The sequence below is a fragment of the Eptatretus burgeri genome, chromosome 20, assembly GCF_056783735.1.
Source record: "Eptatretus burgeri isolate ZD-2024b chromosome 20, Ebu_testis_v1, whole genome shotgun sequence".
NCBI classification, from domain to species: domain Eukaryota; kingdom Metazoa; phylum Chordata; class Myxini; order Myxiniformes; family Myxinidae; genus Eptatretus; species Eptatretus burgeri.
The window spans coordinates 195275-219533 of NC_140980.1; the positions used below are offsets into that span (position 1 = coordinate 195275).

At 44.1% G+C, this 24259-nt stretch overlaps 1 protein-coding gene across 2 annotated transcripts; it reads left to right on the forward strand.

Annotated features, from left to right (window-relative positions):
• The first annotated feature begins 29 nt into the window (after positions 1 to 29).
• On the forward strand, positions 30 to 16208 carry LOC147008221 (cyclin-dependent kinase 1-like). Of its 2 annotated transcripts, none has more exons than XM_085865104.1 (7): positions 30 to 369; positions 537 to 693; positions 2127 to 2250; positions 6992 to 7147; positions 7268 to 7431; positions 10698 to 10839; positions 15967 to 16208. In XM_085865104.1, the coding sequence occupies exons 1-7, from the start codon at positions 333 to 335 to the stop codon at positions 16066 to 16068; spliced, it is 882 nt and encodes a 293-aa protein (XP_085721230.1). In that variant the 5' UTR covers positions 30 to 332; the 3' UTR covers positions 16069 to 16208. The 2 variants fall into 2 exon arrangements, with proteins under 2 accessions (XP_085721230.1, XP_085721229.1); XM_085865103.1 differs by having other exon boundaries at positions 39 to 369; positions 6977 to 7147.
• Positions 16209 to 24259: the final 8051 nt, after the last annotated feature.

Genomic DNA, 24259 nt, shown 5'->3' on the forward strand with positions numbered 1-24259 from the left:
GGGACAACGTCAGACACCGTGCAAAATATGTCTGTTGGGTTTTTTTTTATTGCAACGGATTGTTTCCTTTGGAGAAACAAGGGAATCATTTTATTTGTGTTTCATCGAACGTTGTGAGTGTTTGATGCAACGGTGACGCTTTAGGGGGCGGAGCGACGTTTCCGATTGGCTGCATTCTTTGAGCGACGTTTCCTATTGGCTGCCTCATTTGAACGGCGGTTCAGTTTGAATGAATAACCGTTTCCCGTTCGGTGTTGTGACTGTGTGCCGAGTTCTCTTCGGGAGCTCGTCCCATCCGAGTGTTGAATGTGTTAAAAGGTTCGAGAGTACAGATGGAGAACTACATAAAAATGGAGAAACTTGGAGAAGGTTTGTAGAACTTCATTGTAAAGTTTCTTCTCTCTCTTCTCTCAATGCATGCACGTTCTGTACGTACGTGTGCCGTACGTATGTTGACTTATTTATCCTCTTGAACCTCTTTGTGACTCGTCATGCCTCCATTGTTGTGTTGAACGTTATCTTTTTGCACGTCCTAGGGACCTACGGCGTGGTTTACAAGGGAAAGCAGAGGAACACCGGAACCATCGTGGCCTTGAAGAAGATCAAGGTTGACTGTGACGAGAACGGAGTCCCCGCCACTGCCATCCGAGAGGTTTCTTTACTCAAGGAATTGCAACATCCAAACATCGTCAGGTTAGTTGTGCTTTCCTCTTCCCAGGTTCTACCTCGCTCGGCAGGTGTACACACATATTTACCTTTTCATTACTAGTGCGTGCCCGTAAGTGTGTGGCCGTACGTGCAAAAATAAATATGATAATAAATCAAACGAAGAAGAAGAATTGTGAGGTCAATTGTGACGTCATATCACCGTGTCCTGTCATTGGTTTGGTAAATAAATGGCCATAACTTGGGAAGCCCTTGTCCGATTAATGCGTGCCTGTACGTGTGTGGCCATACGTGCAAAAAAAATATTTTAAAAATCAAACAAATAAGTAGAATTGTGACGTCATAGCACCGTGTCCTGTCATTGGTTTGGTAAATAAATGGCCATAACTTGGGAAGCACTCGTCTGATTAATACCAAACCTTGAAAAGGCACATCCACAGGTCCCCAGCAATATACCGGCAAGTTTCAATTTGATCGGACCAGTGGTTGTCGAGAAACAGCGGTCGCAGACAGACAGACACAGAGATTGCTGGAATTATAGATAGATATACCACGTGTCCCTTCACCAGCAAAATCGCATTGTGCCCCTTTGGTTGTTGTCGACGTTCCCAACCTTCGAACGTCCTTCATCCATCCTGGAACTGGTCCGACCGGATGGTCCGGAGGTCACTTACCTTCGAGCTCTCTCGTCCGGGTTGGATTCCGTCCCCAACTGTAAACCGTCCTGATTGGTGCTTTGCAGGCGGGGAGTTGTATCAGTGAGTGTCCCGTCCCTCGGACGGACGTTCACCTCGGTGGTCCCGTCTGCTCGCATGAATTGATGTCCGATGGAAGATCCCACGGTGTCTCGCTAACAGTAGTTGAGTTATCGCTGCTACCCTCAGCAGATTACAAATCCCTGCACACCCTCCGGTCGAACGTCGAGCATGGCTAGCCCACGTGACAAATTATTGTTATTTTTGTGATTCGAAATTATAAACAGTGATTCGTGATTTTGGTAGTTTTACCAGAACGGGGTTGTTGGCGGACCTTGAGCACCCTGCGGAAATATGGGGGGCGGGGCGACAAATCGCAGAGAGAGCAGGGGGGGAGAGTAGAGAGTTGACGGTAGAAGACAGAAAGACCACCGACCTGCCGGCGGTGAAAGAATGAGAGGTCCAAAGACTCGGCCTTATGGCGGGAGATGCCAATGATCCTGAATGCCTTGGTTTCCACAGCGTGAAGCTGAGAAAGGTGAGAAGCAGGAGCACCAGCCCAGAGGGGAGAGCAGTACTCCATCAGGCTGCAGACGAAAGCTTTGTATGTGGCTATAGAATAATCCCCAGGAAGGAGTCGATCACACGACCAATGAAGCCACGTTGACTTCACTTGTGACTTGCAAGTCTGAAATCTTTTTTTTCCATTTTGAGTTTTTTGTTATTACGATCACAATATCTATTAAATTGTGACCTAATGTCCAGGTTGATGGAGGTGGTCCTCGGAAATTCGAGTTTGTACCTGGTGCTTGAATTCCTGGACATGGATCTGAAAAAGTACTTGGACTCCTTGCCTCCAGGTCAGCTACTCGATGCAGAAACCGTGAAGGTACGCTCCTCGGTTTACGATGGATGGTTGTTGTGTATCATTGATGATGCATGATCACACAACAGACCTCAAAGCCAAATCACGTGGTGCATTGTTGTAGTTTTTCAAGCTTTGACAGACATTGTTCCTGTTTTTTGTTTCCACGGGGTAAAAGAATACATCGTTAGTATAATGCTCGTTATTCCTCAGTGTTTGTTCGTTTCAGTGTTCAGCACTGTATTGCATGTGAGTAGATATGCGTTGTGAATGTGCTCGATGGGTGTCTCTTCTCTTCACACATTCCATCTTTATTTATTAATTTATTTATTTATATACAGTAGACTAGGCGTAAGTCGTCACCATCGGGACCGAGAAAAAAGTGACGACTTAGAAATGTGACGACTTACGCGTATGCGAACATTCATGATGACTGTGGGGTGAAGGATGAAGTCGCGCGTGGCCTGGACACGTATGTGTGAGAGCTGGCTATTGTACCAAAAGGAAAACACAATCCTCGGGGCATAGGTGGGGGTTCATTGGTGAGTTGGAAAGTGATCAAGCAAAGATGGAATTCATGAATCACTTTATCAAAAGTAAAGATAATGAACAACTGTAAGACAACAACTTCACCTGCTTATCACCATGATGGGATTGACCAACAAACCCCAGATACTTTTCTGGCAGCATCTGCCAGAGAAGCCCAGTCTCATCGGCATTGTACACGTCCCGAGGCTGATACCTTTCCAAGATGTCTTTCAATTTGCCATCCTTCCAGTCGTGAACCACTGCCGAATCCACGCTGCCTGATTCGCCACACTTCTTGACCTTGCCGATTCTCCACCTCACTTTGAATCTGTCTATCCAGTGCATCGGCAAGGTCTCGGCATCATCATGCCCGAGGTCTGCAATGAATTTACGTGCCTTCAGCAGCAACATTTCACCGTCCAACCGAATATTTGGCTGAGCCGACATTTGCCGAAACCAGATGATGAGCGCGTCATCGACATCTTCATAGGACACACATTTCACTCGTTTCACACTTACCACCGGCCTCACGATCTTCTCCACTTGTCCAAACATCGTGCCCTTATTCTTCAAGATATCGTTCAATGTCTGCCGTTTGATGTCCAACTTCTCAGCTATGACTGTTTTCTTCATCAGTGGGTTTGCCTCGCAAAACTGGATAATGTCGTATTTTTCTTGGTAGGTTTTAGTTGTAAGCTTACGCTAAGTCGCCATTGTCCTGCCTGCAGTGCGATCAACGTGTGTACGCAGTTATAAATAGCCCATCACGAGCGGTGTAAACCAATGAGCGAGCATCACAATTCCATGAAATCGGGCTTCTCACGAGGCAGCAGTTCCGTGTGACGACTTAGGAGTGGTAATTTACTTGAATTTTCATTACGCGGGAACGGACAACATCTGACGACTTAGACGAAGTGACGACTTAGAGATGATGACTTACAGAGGGATGACCCTTTATTCAAAGGGATTTAACATGAGATAAATTCGGGACTTTTTGACGCTGCCGACTTAGGCGAAGTGACGAGTTACACGCTGCCGACTTACGCCTCGTCTACTATATATATATATATATATATATATATATATATATATATATATATATATATATATATATATATATATATATATATATATATATATATATATATATATATATATATATATATATGTATGTATGTTCGTTTCACCTCCGAACACTTCTCTTCACACATTTCCTTCACATCTCAGCACAGAAACGCCTCCACGTCCTCTCTTTAATTCCTCGTTAAACCCTCCAAACCGGTTCAAACCAGTTGGCCCACATCCTGACGGTTTTGCCCGCCACATGGTTAATGTTGACCTTTGGCCTATGTTGACCTTGGAAGAGTGACCGCTACATCACATGGTCATGTGACATGTGGTAAAGTTACGTACATACGCCATGCGTACGATACCGATCGCTTAACCCTGTGTTTGCTTCATGTGTCATCGATGCGTACGTCGTATATGAATATGTAATGGACCATTGGACCGTTGTGTATTTTTGAAACCCGTGTTAAAATAAATTGATTTTTTAATTATTTTTAAAATGATACCAATTTTCCGGTATTTACCGGTATGACCCCACCGGAGCCGACTCGTTTGTGTACTTTCCTTCATTAATCCGACATAGCGTATTGATAATAATCGATCGACGGGAAGTTGTTGCCCCACTTATTTGGCAACGCTGCACTCACGGTTCTGCTCGGCTATAATACGGACTCGGGTGCTCGTTGAGAGCGTGGGCCCGAGCTCACGTCGTCGTACCAACGAGTAGGTAACACGGCTGTGGGCGTGAGGACCCTGCCTGGTTTAATTGCTTTTGCCGGCATCCTCGGTTGCTCAACAACCCGTCGTGCCGCAGAATTATCCACGGTCCAGGGGCCTCAGGATCGGTCGTGGCAACGCGTCTGAGTACGTACCTCCTGAGCCTGGCGCGTGTGCCAATCCAGTAACAATATTAACCTTTTGAACTCTGAGCCTGTTGGACTTTCAGCTCTTCCACCCTGGGCTCCCTGGAGAAAGATCCGACCGCTCGGGTGGATGGAGGTTTGAATAGCGGCCGGAAAAAGGCCGCAAGGGTTGAAACGGAAAAGAACATCTGCACCGTATGTAACCATTCAATCTGCTGCATTCTCCACGGCTGCTTGTGTCCAATCTGCCGGCCCTTTCCCATGACAATTTTCCAGAAGATTCCATACGATCCACCTGAACCCCATCGGAGTAACTGAAAATTCACGTTGTGTTTGTACTGTGAGGTTGGACCGTCAAACAAAAATGTCTGTCCTGCATACCTTTCTCATTGAGATCGACCAGGTCGAGTTTGAGCTGTGCCCATATACCTGCCGGATGGTACCTGATGTCTTCACCGATGGTACAGCAACACTTCTTGGACAATTCCCCATGTGGATTTCATCGGGTGGAGTGACAGGTATGAAGGTCAGACCCCTGACACGTGTAATCTTCCCTGAAATCTACACATTCGTCAGGACACCGTTTCTGGTTCAATGACCTCATGGAGGACATTGGTGTTACATTCGGAACCAGTGAGGCTTGAGCGCTTCCGTTTCCCACTCAAATGATCTGCAGAGATTTTCTACCGTGCTTGTCGCCTGAACTCCGACCTCTCTCTTACCACTCTTGTTACTCGGTACCAGGTTGCAACACTACACAACACGTCTTCACCTTTACCACCCAAAACAACGGTAAATACACATTTTACCCAACGCCTCCAGAATGGTAAGCCACAACGGGAAAAAAGCCGCTGAAATTCATCTCAACACCAATTTCAAGACCGATTCAGAACTTACCGAGAACTTGATAAAATTCATAAACATTTGACAAGATATTTTGTCTTTCAAATGGCCACCAAAAGACCTCATGGTGCAGGTGGTGCAGAAAAATGGCCACCAAAAGACCTCGTGGTGCAGGTGGTACAGCAAAATGGCCACCAAAAGACCTCATGGTGCAGGTGGTACAGCAAAATGGCCACCAAAAGACCTCGCGGTGCGGGTGGTTCAGCAAAATGGCCACCAAAAGACCTCGCGGTGTGGGTGGTTCAGCAAAATGGCCACCAAAAGACCTCGTGGTGCAGGTTGTGCAGCAAAATGTCCACCAAAAGACCTCGTGGTGCAGGTGGTACTGTAAAATAGCCACTAAAAGACCTTGTGGTGCAGGTGGTACAGCAAAATGGCCAACAAAAGACCTCGTGGTGCAGGATGTGCAGCAAAATGCCAACCAAAAGACCTCGTGGTGCAGCAAAATGGCCACGAAAAGACCTCGCCTTGCAGGTTGTGCAGCAATATGGCCACCAAAAGACCTCGTGGTGCAGGTTGTGCAGCCAAATGGGCACCAAAAGACCTCATGGTGCAGGTGGTACAGCAAAATGGCCACCAAAAGATCTTGTGATGTGGGTGTTACAGAAAAATGGCCACCAAAAGACCTCGTGGTGCAGGTGGTACAGCAAGATGGCCACCAAAAGACCTCGTGGTGCAGGTAGTACACAGCAGTGACACCAGTTTGGCACACAGAGAAGTAAAAATAACCCCTGCCCCCGATTGATAATGGTAAAGACATAACAGTCACCAAACTTAGTACATCACGATCACCAGGAATGAAGAGGAAAAAATTCCTTACGGATGAGTATTCCATCAATAACCCGTTCCTTCAGGGTGGACAATGAACATATCCCTGGAGTCCGATGCTGCAGAACAGCAAAGGAACGTTTCACCTTTTCCCAACTTTAAAGTACGACGTGGGTTTTGGTTGGGGTGACGGAGTGGAAATTTCAGACATTCATTTATTTATTTATTTCCTTGCGGACAGGTTAATTGCCCCACTTTCCAATTTGTCCCACGTTGTGACTTGCAGTACAGGCTCCCTACCACCAGGTGGCACTACAAGACACACATTCACGTCGAGAGAGAATTGCGATCGCCCTCCACCCTGAACCTGAACCCACGTGACTACTGTATGATTATTTTTATTTTTTATTTTTTTTTATCCCACCCCGCGAGTACAACCACCAGTTATCTACTCATTGTGCCGAGCGGTTCAGGAGTGCGTGTCCTACTGCTTGTTAAATTTTTGTGCATTCCTTTAAACGTCTCTCGATCTCTCTATCTCTCAGTGAAGGAAGTACTACTGTCGGACTGAATGGTGGTGGAGCGGGATTAACTCTTACCTCTTCCCTTTACCAATGAAGAAATATCTGAATCAGCTACTTCAGGGAATTGTCTTCTGTCACTCGAGGCGCGTCCTTCACCGTGACCTGAAACCCCAGAACCTGCTGGTCGACAACAAGGGCACGTTGAAGATCACCGATTTTGGTCTCGCGCGGGCTTTGAGCATACCTGTGAGGGTGTACACGCACGAGGTGTGTCTCGCCGCCATGTCATCTCAGGAAGTTCCATTGCCAGTTATTTGGTGGATTTATTTTCTGAGGTTTGTGATGATTTGTTTATTTTCGTGTCCACCTCATTTTCTCCCTCTCCAGATTGTCACTCTGTGGTACAGAGCTCCCGAGGTGCTGCTCGGTGCGTCTCGGTATTCCACACCCATCGATGTTTGGAGCATCGGCACCATCTTTGCCGAGATAGCCCAACGGCGCACGCTTTTCTGCGCAGACTCGGAGATTGACCAAATTTTCCGCATTTTCCGGTAAGTTTGGAAGGAGTTTTTCATTCGATCAGCGGGACGACGATGTCCTAATCGGGTAATTGCGAATTGATTCCTTTCGAAAATGGCAGGCCATTGTGTCTGTGCTTTCCGAAATTGTTGGCTGAATGCGCAAATTTTGAAACGATGTCATCCATCTTGATGGGCACGTACGAGCAGAACCCCCCCCCCAAGTGACGAGTATCATCGTGGCAGCGCGGACGTGCGTCGTCATAGTGCCAGGTAAAGACTGGAGCACGAAACGGCTCAACAAGCTTTTAAATGAGGCCGAAAATACTTGGAACGTACGAACGTGTGAGGAATTGCTGTGACTCTGCACAAGGAAAACATTGGGAGAATGTTCCGGGTCGACTCGTCCAAAAAATTGGAATCCCACCGGGCCCGCGCCGCAAAAGCCTTTCGTCCGCGCGTGAACTCCCCGTGAAAAGCCCGAAGGTTCGTTGACGGGGCGCGTCCTACCCAGACCTCGGTGCTTTGTGACGTTGACGTGACAGTCGTGTCTGGGACTCGTCGATGCACACACAGGGTCAGTTTGCCATGGCGATGATGGGAAGTGGGGAGTGGGACTTGTACGGACGGTGAGTGCCGGTACAAATAAACATCGTTCGTTTGGGTCTGGGAGGGGGGCGGGGGAGGGCGACAAAATACGTCACATTCGATTTTTACATCTGTTTCTGTTTGTTTATTTATTTATTTTCACCACGGCCGCCGCCAGCTAATTGTGTTAATTGTGTCCTCGTTTTCTGTGAGTCCCGATTTGCATTCAGGAACAGAACAATTTGCTGTGAACAAACTGGGAATTGCCACTCTTTCGTCAAGACGCTGAAAATTATGTTCGAAAGACCATTTGAATCGCAGATTTCTGGCAGCATCGGCGGGTTAAAATTGCCCGGCGAGCATGAGCAGTCGGGCAGCCAAATGGGCCCCACGCGCACCCCTCTGAATACTTATGCAAACACACTTTCTTTAGAATCCTTAAGGTGTCTCGTTAACATTTTTTAGATGTTGACAAGAACATTAGGTTGGTCTTGGGGTCTGTTTGGCTGCCATCTTGGATTTTGACATGCCCAATGATGGAAAAACAGAAAATTTCATCACTTTTCAACCGAATGGACGAGAAACACAAATGAAGCTTTTATTCTGAACTATTATGTCGCAGGAAATTAAACCAAATCATCATTTTAAACATAAGGTGACATCTCTGATGAAAAAATAGAAAAATGTCCTATTTCAGCATAATATATAAATACAAAAATTATTCATCATCATCATCATCATCAAGGTAATCCAACAGTTCCTCATCGTCATGGACACCAGCTTCCTCTTCATTCTCTTCCTGCTCCTCCTCATGGGTGTCAAAGAGGTCCACGAGGGAAAGGGGGTGGGGGGGGGAGAACTGGACCACGTGACCACACAGGTTCCAGGAATCCATCCGTCTTCATCCAGGCATGATCATCCTCTGGTTTGGGAAGTTCATACATGCGAACATGGGCATGCTTCCACTGTTCAACCCCGTCGTTGACCCTGTCAACATGAGGAATTATGGAGTCTCTGCACGGAGGAAGATGAGAAAGTTCAACCTTTCAAAAGTTCAAAAAGTTCAAGATCCTTAACTTGAAAAATTAAATAATTGTCAATCTCTCACCTGTTCGAAGGTAAATCTTGAGCTTAACGTCCCGAGGCATCGTGCAGAAGTAGGAAGAAGATGTCTTTGTCGGGTGTGCGGACAACAGCACTCTCATAACCGAGCTCTACAGCGGAGTTGAGATGGAGGATCACACGAGTGTCTGTCCTCCTCATTTGACATCAGGCCGTGGATCTCCGATGCTTCAACCTTGCCATCTTGAGATGTCAGCTCGTCGGCCTTGCCCTACACAATGAGCACAGCACGCGAACATCTCTGCTGCTCCAGACAACTCAGAAGAAGATCACACATTTGTCTTTTGTTCTCATCATTCTGGAGAAATATGTTCATATCTGGGGGTTTTCTTGTGCCTGAGCCATCAGTTTATAAGTGACAATTAACCACCTTGGACCCAACATGAGGTGTATATATATATATATATATATATATATATATATATATATATATATATATATATATATATATATATATATATATATATATATATATATATATATATATATATATATATATATATATATATATATATATATATATATATATATTTGTATATATTATATGATTCCTTCGGCATGTTTTTTCACCATTTTGAGAAGTATGACCCACAAAGCTGTAATGAAATATTAAAAATGATATTATTAATTAATTTGTCATGTCCAAATTGTATGGAATCGATGTTTCAATTGTATTTGGAGCATGTTTGGTTGAAGAGTGATGAAAATTTCTGTTTTCCCATCATTGGACACGTCCAAATCCAAGATGGCAGCCAAACAGACCCCGAGAGAGGAACCTAATGTTCTTGTTAACGTTTAAAAACGTTAACTGGACACCTTAAGGGGGTTCCGAACAGAGTATGTTTGCATCAGGACTCAGGGGGGTGTGCGTGGGTCCGACTTAGCTGTCCTCCTCGAGCGAGTCAGTGTGAACACACACACACACACACACACACACACACACACACACACACACACACACACACACACACACACACACACACACACACACACACACGTCATCGGTTTGAAAGTGCCTTCTTGAGAGCTGCTCTTTTTCGGGGTTTATTCTCAGCAATGAAATGATGCCTGACACCTGACAACTCCTCCGACACTCAAACTACCCATCAAACATGGCCTCGAAGACCGTGAGGATCAATCATTTAATTGTGGTTGTCAACAACAGAAAGAGAGCTGTCTATCATCACAATGAAACACCGGGACGGTCCAACGTACCTTGTGACCTCCCCCTGTCTAAATTCCACACACACCACTTCATCACGTGATCCTGGTTGACTCGAGCCATCATTTAGTTATTTCCATTATTTATTTATTTATTTATTTATGATTTTCACCAAAGTTAATTTATCGGGAGTGGTCGACGGATGGTCCTGTGTGTGCAACGAACAATGAACTACCGTGGTCCGTGACGAGTGTGCAGTTCGAAAGCGAAGGCTTTGTTGCCATTTCATGAGGTCCAAGTTGTGAACATTCATCGGTTTGAAAAGGATGATCGTGTAAAAAGTGATGGTTACCAATGGTGAGGATTTTAACAACCTCACGTCGTGAGCATCACTAATTGTGAGCAACGTTGCCCCTCGTGTCCCCAGGATCCTCGGAACCCCGACTGATGCTGTGTGGCCAGGTGTGGAGATGCTACCTGACTTCAAGGCTATTTTCCCAAAGTGGGAAGGCAAAGGATTGGCTCAAGTGGTTTCTTCCCTTGACAGCAAGGGGCTTGATTTGCTTACGGTGAGGAAAAGCTCGGGTTGTGTAAGTTTGTGGGGGTAGTGGGGGGTAGAGGGAGCTCGGGGGGGATTTAAGGGGGTTTTGTTGAAAACTGTATTAATTAATTGAAGCAATTTTGATCGTACTTTTTTGGGGGTTGTTTGGCTCTATCCATTAGTGAAGCATCTATTAACTACGTACGCAACTATGGTACAGTTATGCATCCCCCCCACCTCCTTCCCACCAGGTAGCCCAGAGAAGATGCACTCCTCTCCCTTCCACACCACTCACTTTTTTTCCATCCTCTCCAACATCCTTTTATTTATTTATTTTTCCCCCCACATTCACTCTTTTTCCTTCCTCACCTGAGCCAGCGCGCTGACCTTTGACCTTTGTTTGGAGGTTTAATTTGCCGAAACGACTAAAAACCATCAGATTGATGTTTTTCAGACTTGCCATCGTGTCAGTGTGATGTCCATCTGACTTGGCTCAAGTTGGGTGTCCCTTCCACGAAGGTACTAAACATCCCATGGTACTTTTTACAAAGGGAAGGCAAGTTATCACCGACGCCGCAACCGAAAAATTCCTTGATCGAACGGAACTAATCAAATCCTACAAGGTTCTGTCCAAAGTTTGATGGATAACTGCTGATCCCGAAAGACAGGTGCTTCCTACAGGAGAGTTGATGTTGAACAGGTGTTTCTTACAGGAGAGTTGATGTTGAACAGGTGTTTCTTACAGGAGAGTTGATGTTGAACAGGTGCTTCCCACAGGAGAGTTGATGTTGAACAGATATTTCCTACATGAGAGTTGATGTTGAACAGGTGTTTCCAACAGGAGAATTGATGTTGAACAGGTATTTCCTACAGGAGAGTTGATGTTGAACAGATATTTCCTACAGGAGAGTTGCTGTTGAACAAGTGTTTCCTACAGGAGAGTTGATGTTGAACAGGTGTTTCCTTCAGGAGAGTTGATGTTGAAGAGGTGTTTCCGACAGGAGAGTTGATGTTGAAGAGGTGTTTCCTGCAGAAGAGTTGATGTTGAACAGGTGTTTCCTGCAGGAGAGTTGATGTTGAACAGGTATTTCCCACAGGAGAGTTGATGTTGAACAGGTGTTTCCTACAGGAGAGTTGATGTTGAACAGGTGTTTCTTACAGGAGTGTTGATGTTGAACAGGTGTTTCCTACAGGAGAGTTGATGTTGAACAGGTGTTTCCTCCAGGAGAGTTGGTGTTGAACAGGTGTTTCCTACAGGAGAGTTGATGTTGAACAGGTGTTTCCTACAGGCGAGTTGGTGTTGAACATCAACAAGTGTTTCCTACAGGAGAGTTGATGTTGAACAGGTGTTTCCTTCAGGTGAGTTGATGTTGAACAGGTGTTTCCGACAGGAGTGTTTTTGTTGAAAAGGTGTTTCCGACAGGAGTGTTGATGTTGAACAGGTGTTTCCTGCAGAGGAGTTGATGTTGAACAGGTTTTTCCTACAGGAGAGTTGGTGTTGAACAAGTGTTTCCTCCAGGAGAGTTGATGTTGAACAGGTGTTTCCTACAGGAGAGTTGGTGTTGAACAAGTGTTTCCTACAGGAGAGTTGATGTTGAACAGGAGTATCCTACAGGAGAGTTGGTGTTGAACAGGTGTTTCCTGCAGGAGAGTTGATGTTGAACAGGAGTTTCCTGCAGGAGAGTTGATGTTGAACAGGTGTTTACTTCAGGAGAGTTGATGTTGAACAGGTGTTTCCTACAGGAGAGTTGGTGTTGAACAGGTGCTTCCTACAGGAGTGTTGATGTTGAACAGGTGTTTCCTACAGGAGAGTTGATGTTGAACAAGTGTTTCCTACAGGAGAGTTGGTGTTGGACAAGTGTTTCCTCCAGGAGAGTTGATGTTGAACAGGTGTTTCCTACAGGAGAGTTGGTGTTGAACAAGTGTTTCCTGCAGGAGAGTTGATGTTGAACAGGAGTATCCTACAGGAGAGTTGGTGTTGAACAGGTGTTTCCTGCAGGAGAGTTGATGTTGAACAGGAGTTTCCTACAGGAGAGTTGATGTTGAACAGGTGTTTACTTCAGGAGAGTTGATGTTGAACAGGTGTTTCCGACAGGAGAGTTGGTGTTGAACAGGTGCTTCCTACAGGAGTGTTGATGTTGAACAGGTGTTTCCTACAGGAGAGTTGATGTTGAACAGGTGTTTCCTACAGGAGAGTTGGTGTTGGACAAGTGTTTCCTCCAGGAGAGTTGATGTTGAACAGGTGTTTCCTACAGGAGAGTTGATGTTGAACAGGTGTTTTCTCCAGGAGAGTTGACGTTGAACAGGTGTTTCCTACAGGAGAGTTGATGTTGAACAGGTGTTTCCTACAAGAGAGTTGATGTTGAACAAGTGTTTCCTGCAGGAGAGTTGATGTTGAACAGGTGCTTCCTACAGCAGTGTTGATGTTGAACAGGTGCTTCCTACAGGAGTGTTGATGTTGAACAGGTGCTTCCTTCAGGAGAGTTGATGTTGAACAGGTGTTTCCTACAGGAGAGTTGATGTTCAACAGGTGTTTCCTACAGGAGAGTTGATGTTGAACAGGTGTTTCTTGCAGGAGTGTTGATGTTGAACAGGTGTTTCCTACAGGAGTGTTGATGTTGAACAGGTGCTTCCTACAGGAGAGTTGATGTTGAACAGGTGCTTCCTACAGGAGTGTTGATGTTGAACAGGTGTTTCATACAGGAGAGTTGATGTTGAACAGGTGTTTCCTACAGGAGAGTTGGTGTTGAACGAGTGTTTCCTGCAGGAGAGTTGATGTTGAACAGGTGTTTCCTGCAGGAGAGTTGATGTTGAACAGGTGTTTCCTACAGGAGAGTTGATGTTGAACAGGTGTTTCCTGCAGGAGAGTTGATGTTGGACAGGTGTTTCCTGCAGGAGAGTTGGTGTTGAACAAGTGTTTCCTCCAGGAGAGTTGATGTTGAACAGGTGTTTCCTGCAGGAGAGTTGATGTTGAACAGGTGTTTCCTGCAGGAGAGTTGATGTTGAACAGGTGCTTCCTGCAGGAGAGTTGATGTTGAACAGGTGTTTCCTACAGGAGAGTTGATGTTTAACAGATGTTTCCTACAGGAGAGTTGATGTTGAACAGGTGCTCCATGAGTGACTATTATTTAAATCTTTCTTTCTGGAAGATTCCGCGGTCGGTGTGGCAGTGGTTCTGCATCCTCGGCTCTAGGCTCTGTGAGTGACTGTAAAATAAGTTTGGAAAGGAGTTTGGATGTCTGACTTTGGTTGCAATCAACAAAAGGTCAACATAAATGTGTTGTTGTTGTTGTTGTTGTTGTTGGGGTGTGGAGGGTACATTTTCACCTGTTATTCCCTCAGCTTTCAATGTCTCCTCAAAAGCAGGGAAGTATGTTCTCTTCAGGTCGTGATGGTTCGTGCACGTTCCACCTTCTGGGGAGGACAGTTCAGGTTTGTTTGGAAGTTTCTACACCTGGCCACGTTGATCCCTCGAGGTATCGATGGAGAGAGTCCTCACCTGCTGGAGCTTATGTCACTCCCGTTGGGAACGTCACGTGTCATCCTTCGAGTGTTCGTCGTGTGTGAGATGTTGGTTGTATGCACTCATCCATACCATAAGAGAGACGTGTGTGTGTGTCTGTGTGTGTCTGTGTCTGTCTGTGTGTGTGTGTGTCTGTGTCTGTGTGTGTGTGTCTGTGTGTGTGTCTGTGTGTGTGTGTCTGTGTCTGTGTGTGTGTGTGTGTGTCTGTGTCTGTGTGTGTGTCTGTGTGTGTGTGTGTCTGTGTGTGTGTCTGTGTGTGTGTCTGTGTGTGTGTTTGTGTCTGTGTCTGTGTGTGTCTGTGTCTGTGTGTGTGTCTGTGTGTGTGTCTGTGTCTGTGTGTGTGTGTGTGTGTGTGTGCCCATTTTTCTCAGAGATTTCTCAAAGGATCTTCGTGAAATTTTCAGAGGTTCATCAGTGAGTGGCACGGAGTGTTTTGGGGGGGAAGAAATTTGGAAAATAATAAATAAATAAAACGGTAAGATGATTTTTTTTTTTCGATATTATTTAATTATCGCTGTATTGTGCCGAAGCCTTTTTAATTAATGACTGTTATATTCAAGTTCACATAGGTATAAATAAATACAAAAAAATTGCCAGACATTTAAATTCAAATAAACCTCTTCCGGAAGTGGTCAAAGTTAGTGGTACATCTTGTTCTTCTTCATTAAACTCACCCCATATTTCGAAGCTGGTGGTCTTGGGTGTGAAGGAGCAAGCAAATTCTCCACGTAAATGTGCGTCATGGAGCACCACCTCCAGGTGGGGAAGGGTATTACAAGTGTCCACCATTTTCAGTGCAGTGTTGCTGTCCCCAGGTTTTACAGCACAGTGAGGTGTTTTGAATTATAAGCAGTAGGTATGTCTTTGCTTCACGCACGCAACCCGGGTTTTTTTTTATTTTTTTTGCGAGTACAGAGCCGTCAGTTGCCTATACACCGCCCAAATAAAGGTATGCATCAGAAGAACGCGTTGCATGCTTGGAGCAAGATCGTCCGCAGGACGGGAACTCTACTAATATTATTTTAATGAACACACTCGAGGGTGTAAATGTAAACTATGACAACATGAAACTTTAACGCCATATTTGTTTTGGTAAATTCAAGCTTTTGATTCAATGTTCAGCACTTCAAGGATAGAGCACTGACAAACAATGCTCGGAAGACAATGGCAAGCCACCCAGTATAACCTTACCAAGAAACAGGTTCAGCAGCACCAACGCTCTGTAACGAGTCCGCTACATCAAATCAAGCTCCGTGTTCATTCGGGGTTGAGTATCCTCAGGTGTTTTGACTTGTGCTACACTGATAGTAGTTGTCCCAAATGTGTGGAGAATGAAGTTTACATTAATGTGTTAAAAGTTTGTTTTTTTCTGATTTCGGTATTGATTTTATTTATTTATTTATTCCCCCCCCCCACCCCCACTATTTTATACATGTGGTTTTGTTTTTCTTTCCTTTCTCATAAAATGTTCTGTGTGTCTGTCTGTGCAGTCTGCTTGTCTCTTTTTCTGTCCGTCTTGCATCTTGCCCTTTTAATCATATTTATTTACCGTACCACAACATGTTATATGCAGCAGACTTGGAAGATTCATGATGACAATACAACTTGTTTTCCTTTGTCCTTCCCGCGTAGCAATTCCTTCAGTACGATCCCGCTCGTCGAATGTCTGCCAAGCAGGCTCTCAGGCACCCATACTTCGACTCTTCTTCTTCTTCTTCTTCTTCTTCTTCATAATGCTGGCCATCCTGAAACTTTGCCATTTTCACTTCAACTGTTCATGTGTTCTCACCTTTTGTCACACATTCACCTTGTTGATGAAAATGGTTGAACACCCTTTTGTGTTTCACCTCGGTTTAGTTCATACTGCCCTTGTGCACTATTTGTACACCTGTATTAAAAAATACATTAAACATTACTGGGTGCGTTGTTCGTGCAGATCACTTGCTCTCTTCAAGATGGCCAGTGGCCAGCCGGGTCGGGTTTCTTAATTTATTTTTTATTTTTAAAGAGTTTGGAAACAGAGTTGTAAACTTGCATGTTTTTAACACAGCCGCACTGCACACACAGAAAAGGGGCTACTGTACATAGAAAAGGACTACCGTACATGGAAAAGGGCTACCGTACATAGAAAAGGGTGAGCGTACATAGAAAAGGGCTACCGTACATAGAAAAGGGCGAGCGTACATAGAAAAGGGCTAGCGTACATAGAAAAGGACTACCGTACATAGAAAAGGACTCCCGTACATAGAAAAGGGCTAACGTACATAGAAAAAGGACACATCTCACACTCTCATTGTGTCTCTCCGAAAGGACCATTTATCAAACCCCCCCATCCATTTTCTCCACAATCCTCTGGAAGAAGTCCTTTCAAGCTTCTGGGTCTCACGATCTGCCATGACCTTTCCTGGGAAAGCCACATTTCAAACCTCGCCTCCAAAGCCAGTCGCCGACTGGGAATCCTCCGTCATGCAAAGTCCTTTCTCGTCCCCCCCGAGCTCCTGACCACTTACAAAGCTTTCGTCCACAGCCTGATGGAGTACTGCTCTCCCCTCTGGGTTGGTGCTCCTGCCTCCCACCTTCACGCTGTAGAAACCAAGGCATTTAAGATCATTGACATCTCCCGCGGTGAGGCCGAGTCTTTGGGTCTCACTCTCTCATCGCAGGTAGGTCGGTGGTCTTTCTGTCTTCTACCGTCTCCTCTCCGGTCTCGCTTCCCCTATTTTGTCTGAAATATGTCCCCCCCCCATTATTTCCACAGGGTGCTCAAGGTTCGCCAGCAAACCCCCTTCTGGTAAAGTTACCAAAATCACTGCTCACCTCCATTCTTTCATTCCTCTATTTTTCCACCTTTGGAACAAACTCCCTCACTGTTCAATCCCATTCTTTCCTCCAGGTCTTCAAAACAGCTGTTCACCACCATCTCTTATCTAAAACCTCGATCTTTTTTACCCCCGTTAATCCACCCCAAACCCACCTCCTTCAAATTCCCTGCTTTCCTTCCTGAAAATCCCTGTTGTGTCCATTTTGTATACCCCATGTTCCCCGCCCCATCCCTCTCCCTTCCACAGATCTCACGTCTCTGTTCCCCACTGTTTTTTCCTTCCCTCTCCCCTCCCACTCCTTCTTGCCTCCCACTCCCTTTGTTGTATGTATGTTCTGTGTGTTCGGTCTCAAATGAGCCTCGACAGTGTTTCAAGAAAAAAAAATGGATAGATATATTCTGCTTGACCTTGAACAGTGGATGCAGAGCTTGGAGCGTGGCTGTGCTGGGTGGAGCGTGGTTGTGCTGGCGGAGCTTGGAGCGTGGCTGTGCTGGGCGGAGCTTGGAGCGTGGCTGTGCTGGGTGGAGCTTGGAGCGTGGCTGTGCTGGGCGGAGCTTGGCGCGTGGCTGTGCTGGGCGGAGCTTGGAGTGTGGCTGTGCTGGGCGGAGCTTGGAGCGTGGCTGTGCTGGGCGGAGCTTGGAGCGTGGCTGTGCTGGGCGGAGCTCGGAGCGTGGCTGTGCTGGGCGGAGCTTGGAGTGTGGCTGTGCTGGGCGGAGCTTGGAGCGTGGCTGTGCTGGGCGGAGCTTGGAGTGTGGCTGTGCTGGGCGGAGCTTGGAGTGAAGGTTCTGGACGCAGTTCAGAATGGACGCAGATGCATTCTGGGAAACTGCGACTCTGCAATACTAATTGAGTCACGAGGTTCATATGGAGCCGTGAGGCCATCAGTGTAACCAGGACGTTCTATGTTTTTATCCAAACACAAGCGTTACTCGTTAGCGATGGTTCACGTGACCAGTCGATCTCTCTCCATGTAACTCATTGTTAGACTTCATGTGGTTACAAAGATTGGAATGTGTTTTTGTGTTTTATTCTCGTTTTCATGTGAATACCTTGAACGTCACGAACATTCGTGTCATTTCCTCCACCCCCGACCATCTCCCCGAATACATCTTGGTGAACTCTCCTTATTTATACCCTCTAACCGCCTCCCCCCCGCCCCACCGATACAAATCAGTAAATCCTCCTCACTTCTACCACTACCCCCTTCATAGGGGTGGATGAACTCTCATTTGTGAGATTGATATAATGATATAATTGTATAATTCAGGTAATATAATGATATAATAGATTGATATAAAATCAATTGAGATCGACAAGAGAACGCGGAGGGCGGGGCCAGGGCGGGGGAACGAATGAGCGACATGAGAACGCGGGGGGCGGGGCCAGGGCGGGGGAACGAATGAGCGACAAGAGAACGCGGAGGGCGAGGGAACGAATGAGCGACATGAGAACGCGGGGGGCGGGGCCAGGGCGGGAATGAAGGAGCGAGACGACGACGAGTGACAGTTGTATAAAAGGGCGGGGTCACGTGAGACCGAAGGTGAATTGGTGAATTGAGCTTTGTGGTGAGTTGTGTGGTGTTTTGTGATGACTTAACGTCCTCACCGAAGGCTCCACGAGAGACGTTTACGATGGAATCGGCACGAAAATCCGGAGACCTCGTCCAGACAGAGGTCCTGGGATGTCCCTGTGAAGACGGTGGTGCTAAGAGGGCTCGTTACGGTCAGACTCGTCCGAAACCGATGTCTGTGTGTCTGTCTCCATGTTCTCCGTCCTCTCCCTCCCCAGTAAACTCACATAAAATGATCGATAAAATTAATGTGGTTTTAATATCGTGAAGTCACGATGGGTCAAATGTATCAAAGATCGATTCTGTATGACGGTTAGGAGACGTCACAAACCGCCATTTTATTTTCACCATCTCCCTTTCCCCCATTTTATTTTCACCATCTCCCTTCTCCCCATTTTATTTTTATCATCTCCTTTCCCCCATTTTATTTTCACCTCTCCCTTCCCCCCATTTTATTTTCACCATCTCCCTTTCCCCCATTTTATTTTCACCATCTCCCTTCTCCCCATTTTATTTTTTATCATCTCCTTTCCCCCATTTTATTTTCACCTCTCCCTTCCCCCCATTTTATTTTCACCATCTCCCTTCCCCCATTTTATTCTCACCATCTCCCTTCTCCCCATTTTATTTTTTATCTTCTCCTTTCCCCCATTTTATTTTCACCATCTCCCTTCCCCCATTTTATTTTCACCATCTCCCTTTCCCCCATTTTATTTTCACCATCTCCCTTCTCCCCATTTCATTTTTTTTCATCTCCTTTCCCCCATTTTATTTTCACCATCTCCCTTCTTCCCATTTTATTTTTTGTCTTCTCCTTTCCCCCATTTTATTTTCACCATCTCCCTTCTCCCCATTTTATTTTTTATCACCTCCTTTCCTCCATTTTATTTTCACCATCTCCCTTCTCCCCATTTTATTTTTTATCATCTCCTTTCCCCCATTTTATTTTCACCTCTCCCTTCCCCCCCCTTTATTTTCACCATCTCCCTTTCCTCCATCTTATTTTCGTCATCTCCCTTCTCCTCATTTTATTTTTTATCATCTCCTTTCCCCCATTTTATTTTCACCATCTCCCTTCTCCCCATTTTATTTTTTATCTTCTCCTTTCCCCCATTTTATTTTCACCATCTCCCTTCTCCCCATTTTATTTTTTATCATCTCCTTTCCCCCATTTTATTTTCACCATCTCCCTTCTCCCCATTTTATTTTTTATCTTCTCCTTTCCCCCATTTTATTTTCACCATCTCCCTTCTCCCCATTTTATTTTTTATCATCTCCCTTCCCACCATTTTATTTTTTATCATCTCCCTTCCTCCCATTTTATTTTCACCATCTCCCTTCTCCCCATTTTATTTTTTATCATCTCCTTTCCCCCATTTTATTTTCACCATCTCCCTTCTCCCCATTTTATTTTTCACCATCTCCCTTCCCCCATTTTATTTTCACCATCTCCCTTCCCCCATTTTATTTTCACCACCTCCCTTCTCCCCATTTTATTTTTTATCTTCTCCTTTCCCCCATTTTATTTTCACCATCTCCCTTCTCCCCATTTTATTTTTTATCATCTCCCTTCCCACCATTTTATTTTTTATCATCTCCCTTCTCACCATTTTATTTTTTATCTTCTCCCTTCCTCCCATTTTATTTTCACCATCTCCCTTCCCCCATTTTATTTTTTATCATCTCCCTTTCCCCCCATTTTATTTTCACCATCTCCCTTCCCCCCATTTTATTTTCACCATCTCCCTTCCCCCTTTTTATTTTCACCATCTCCCTTCCACCATTTCATTTTTTTCATCTCCTTTCCCCCATTTTATTTTCACCATCTCCCTTCTCCCCATTTTATTTTTTATCTTCTCCTTTCCCCCATTTTATTTTCACCATCTCCCTTCTCCCCATTTTATTTTTTATCACCTCCTTTCCTCCATTTTATTTTCACCATCTCCCTTCTCCCCATTTTATTTTTTATCATCTCCTTTCCCCCATTTTATTTTCACCATCTCCCTTCTCCCCATTTTATTTTTTATCTTCTCCTTTCCCCCATTTTATTTTCACCATCTCCCTTCTCCCCATTTTATTTTTTATCACCTCCTTTCCTCCATTTTATTTTCACCATCTCCCTTCTCCCCATTTTATTTTTTATCATCTCCTTTCCCCCATTTTATTTTCACCATCTCCCTTCTCCCCATTTTATTTTTTATCTTCTCCTTTCCCCCATTTTATTTTCACCATCTCCCTTCTCCCCATTTTATTTTTTATCATCTCCCTTCCCCCCATTTTATTTTTTATCATCTCCCTTCCCACCATTTTATTTTTTATCATCTCCCTTCCCCCCATTTTATTTTTTATCATCTCCCTTCTCCCCATTTTATTTTTTATCATCTCCCTTCCCACCATTTTATTTTTTATCATCTCCCTTCCTCCCATTTTATTTTCACCATCTCCCTTCCCCCATTTTATTTTCACCATCTCCCTTCCCCCATTTTATTTTCACCATCTCCCTTCCACCATTTCATTTTTTTCATCTCCTTTTCCTCATTTTATTTTCACCATCTCCCTTCTCCCCATTTTATTTTTTATCTTCTCCTTTCCCCCATTTTATTTTCACCATCTCCCTTCTCCCCATTTTATTTTTTATCACCTCCTTTCCTCCATTTTATTTTCACCATCTCCCTTCTCCCCATTTTATTTTTTATCATCTCCTTTCCCCATTTTATTTTCACCATCTCCCTTCTCCCCATTTTATTTTTATCATCTCCTTTCCCCCATTTTATTTTCACCATCTCCCTTCTCCCCATTTTATTTTCACCATCTCCCTTTCCCCCATTTTATTTTCACCATCTCCCTTCTCCCCATTTTATTTTTTATCATCTCCTTTCCCCCATTTTATTTTCACCTCTCCCTTCCCCCCATTTTATTTTCACCATCTCCCTTCCCCCCATTTTATTCTCACCATCTCCCTTCTCCCCATTTTATTTTTATCTTCTCCTTCCTCCCATTTTATTTTCACCATCTCCCTTCTCCCCATTTTATTTTTTATCATCTCCCTTCCCCCCATTTTATTTTCACCATCTCCCTTCCCCCTTTTTATTTTCACCATCTCCCTTCCCCCATTTTTTTTTCACCATCTCCCTTCCTCCCATTTTATTTTCACCATCTCCCTTCCTCCCATTTTATTTTCACCATCTCCCTTCCCCCCATTTTATTTTCACCATCTCCCTTCCACCATTTCATTTTTTTCATCTCCTTTCCCCCATTTTATTTTCACCATCTCCCTTCTCCCCATTTTATTTTTTATCACCTCCTTTCCCCCATTTTATTTTCACCATCTCCCTTCTCCCCATTTTATTTTTTATCATCTCCTTTCCCCCATTTTATTTTCACCATCTCCCTTCTCCCCATTTTATTTTTTATCTTCTCCTTTCCCCCATTTTATTTTCACCATCTCCCTTCTCCCCATTTTATTTTTTATCATCTCCCTTCCCCCCATTTTATTTTTTATCATCTCCCTTCTCCCCATTTTATTTTTTATCTTCTCCTTTCCCCCATTTTATTTTCACCATCTCCCTTCTCCCCATTTTATTTTTTATCATCTCCCTTCCCACCATTTTATTTTTTATCATCTCCCTTCCCCCATTTTATTTTTTATCATCTCCCTTCCTCCCATTTTATTTTCACCATCTCCCTTCCCCCATTTTATTTTTTATCATCTCCCTTCCCCCCATTTTATTTTCACCATCTCCCTTCCCCCCATTTTATTTTCTCCATCTCCCTTCCCCCTTTTTATTTTCTCTATCTCCCTTCTCCCCATTTTATTTTTTTTCTTCTCCTTTCCCCCATTTTATTTTCACCATCTCCCTTCTCCCCATTTTATTTTTTATCACCTCCTTTCCTCCATTTTATTTTCACCATCTCCCTTCTCCCCATTTTATTTTTTATCATCTCCCTCCCATTTTATTTTCACCATCTCCCTTCTCCCCATTTTATTTTTTATCTTCTCCTTTCCCCCATTTTATTTTCACCATCTCCCTTCTCCCCATTTTATTTTTTATCTTCTCCTTTCCCCCATTTTATTTTCACCATCTCCCTTCTCCCCATTTTATTTTTTATCATCTCCCTTCCCACCATTTTATTTTTTATCTTCTCCTTTTCTCCCATTTTATTTTTTATTATCTCCCTTCCCCCATTTTATTTTTTATCACCTCCTTTCCTCCATTTTATTTTCACCATCTCCCTTCTCCCCATTTTATTTTTTATCATCTCCTTTCCCCCATTTTATTTTCACCATCTCCCTTCTCCCCATTTTATTTTTTATCATCTCCCTTCCCACCATTTTATTTTTTATCATCTCCCTTCCTCCCATTTTATTTTCACCATCTCCCTTCCCCCCATTTTATTTTCACCATCTCCCTTCCACCATTTCATTTTTTTCATCTCCTTTCCCCCATTTTATTTTCACTATCTCCCTTCTCCCCATTTTATTTTTTATCTTCTCCTTTCCCCCATTTTATTTTCACCATCTCCCTTCTCCCCATTTTATTTTTTATCTTCTCCTTTCCCCCATTTTATTTTCACCATCTCCCTTCTCCCCATTTTATTTTTTATCACGTCCTTACCCCCATTTTATTTTCACCATCTCGCTTCTCTCCATTTTATTTTTTATCATCTCCTTTCCCCATTTTATTTTCACCATCTCCCTTCTCCCCATTTTATTTTTTATCTTCTCCTTTCCCCCATTTTATTTTCACCATCTCCCTTCTCCCCATTTTATTTTTTATCATCTCCCTTCCCACCATTTTATTTTTATCATCTCCCTTCCCCCATTTTATTTTTTATCATCTCCTTTCCTCCATTTTATTTTCACCATCTCCCTTCCCCCCATTTTATTTTTTATCATCTCCCTTCCTCCCATTTTATTTTCACCATCTCCCTTCTCCCCATTTTATTTTCACCATCTCCCTTCCCACCATTTTATTTTTTATCATCTCCCTTCCTCCCATTTTATTTTCACCATCTCCCTTCCCCCCATTTTATTTTCACCATCTCCCTTCCACCATTTCATTTTTTTCATCTCCTTTCCCCCATTTTATTTTCACTATCTCCCTTCTCCCCATTTTATTTTTTATCATCTCCTTTCCCCCATTTTATTTTCACCATCTCCCTTCTCCCCATTTTATTTTTTATCTTCTCTTTTCCCCCATTTTATTTTCACCATCTGCCTTCTCCCGATTTTATTTTTTATCACCTCCTTTCCTCCATTTTATTTTCACCATCTCCCTTCTCCCCATTTTATTTTTTATCATCTCCTTTCCCCCATTTTATTTTCACCATCTCCCTTCTCCCCATTTTATTTTTTATCTTCTCCTTTCCCCCATTTTATTTTCACCATCTCCCTTCTCCCCATTTTATTTTTTATCATCTCCCTTCCCACGATTTTATTTTTTATCATCTCCCTTCCCCCATTTTATTTTTTATCATCTCCCTTCCCACCATTTTATTTTTTATCATCTCCCTTCCCCCCATTTTATTTTTT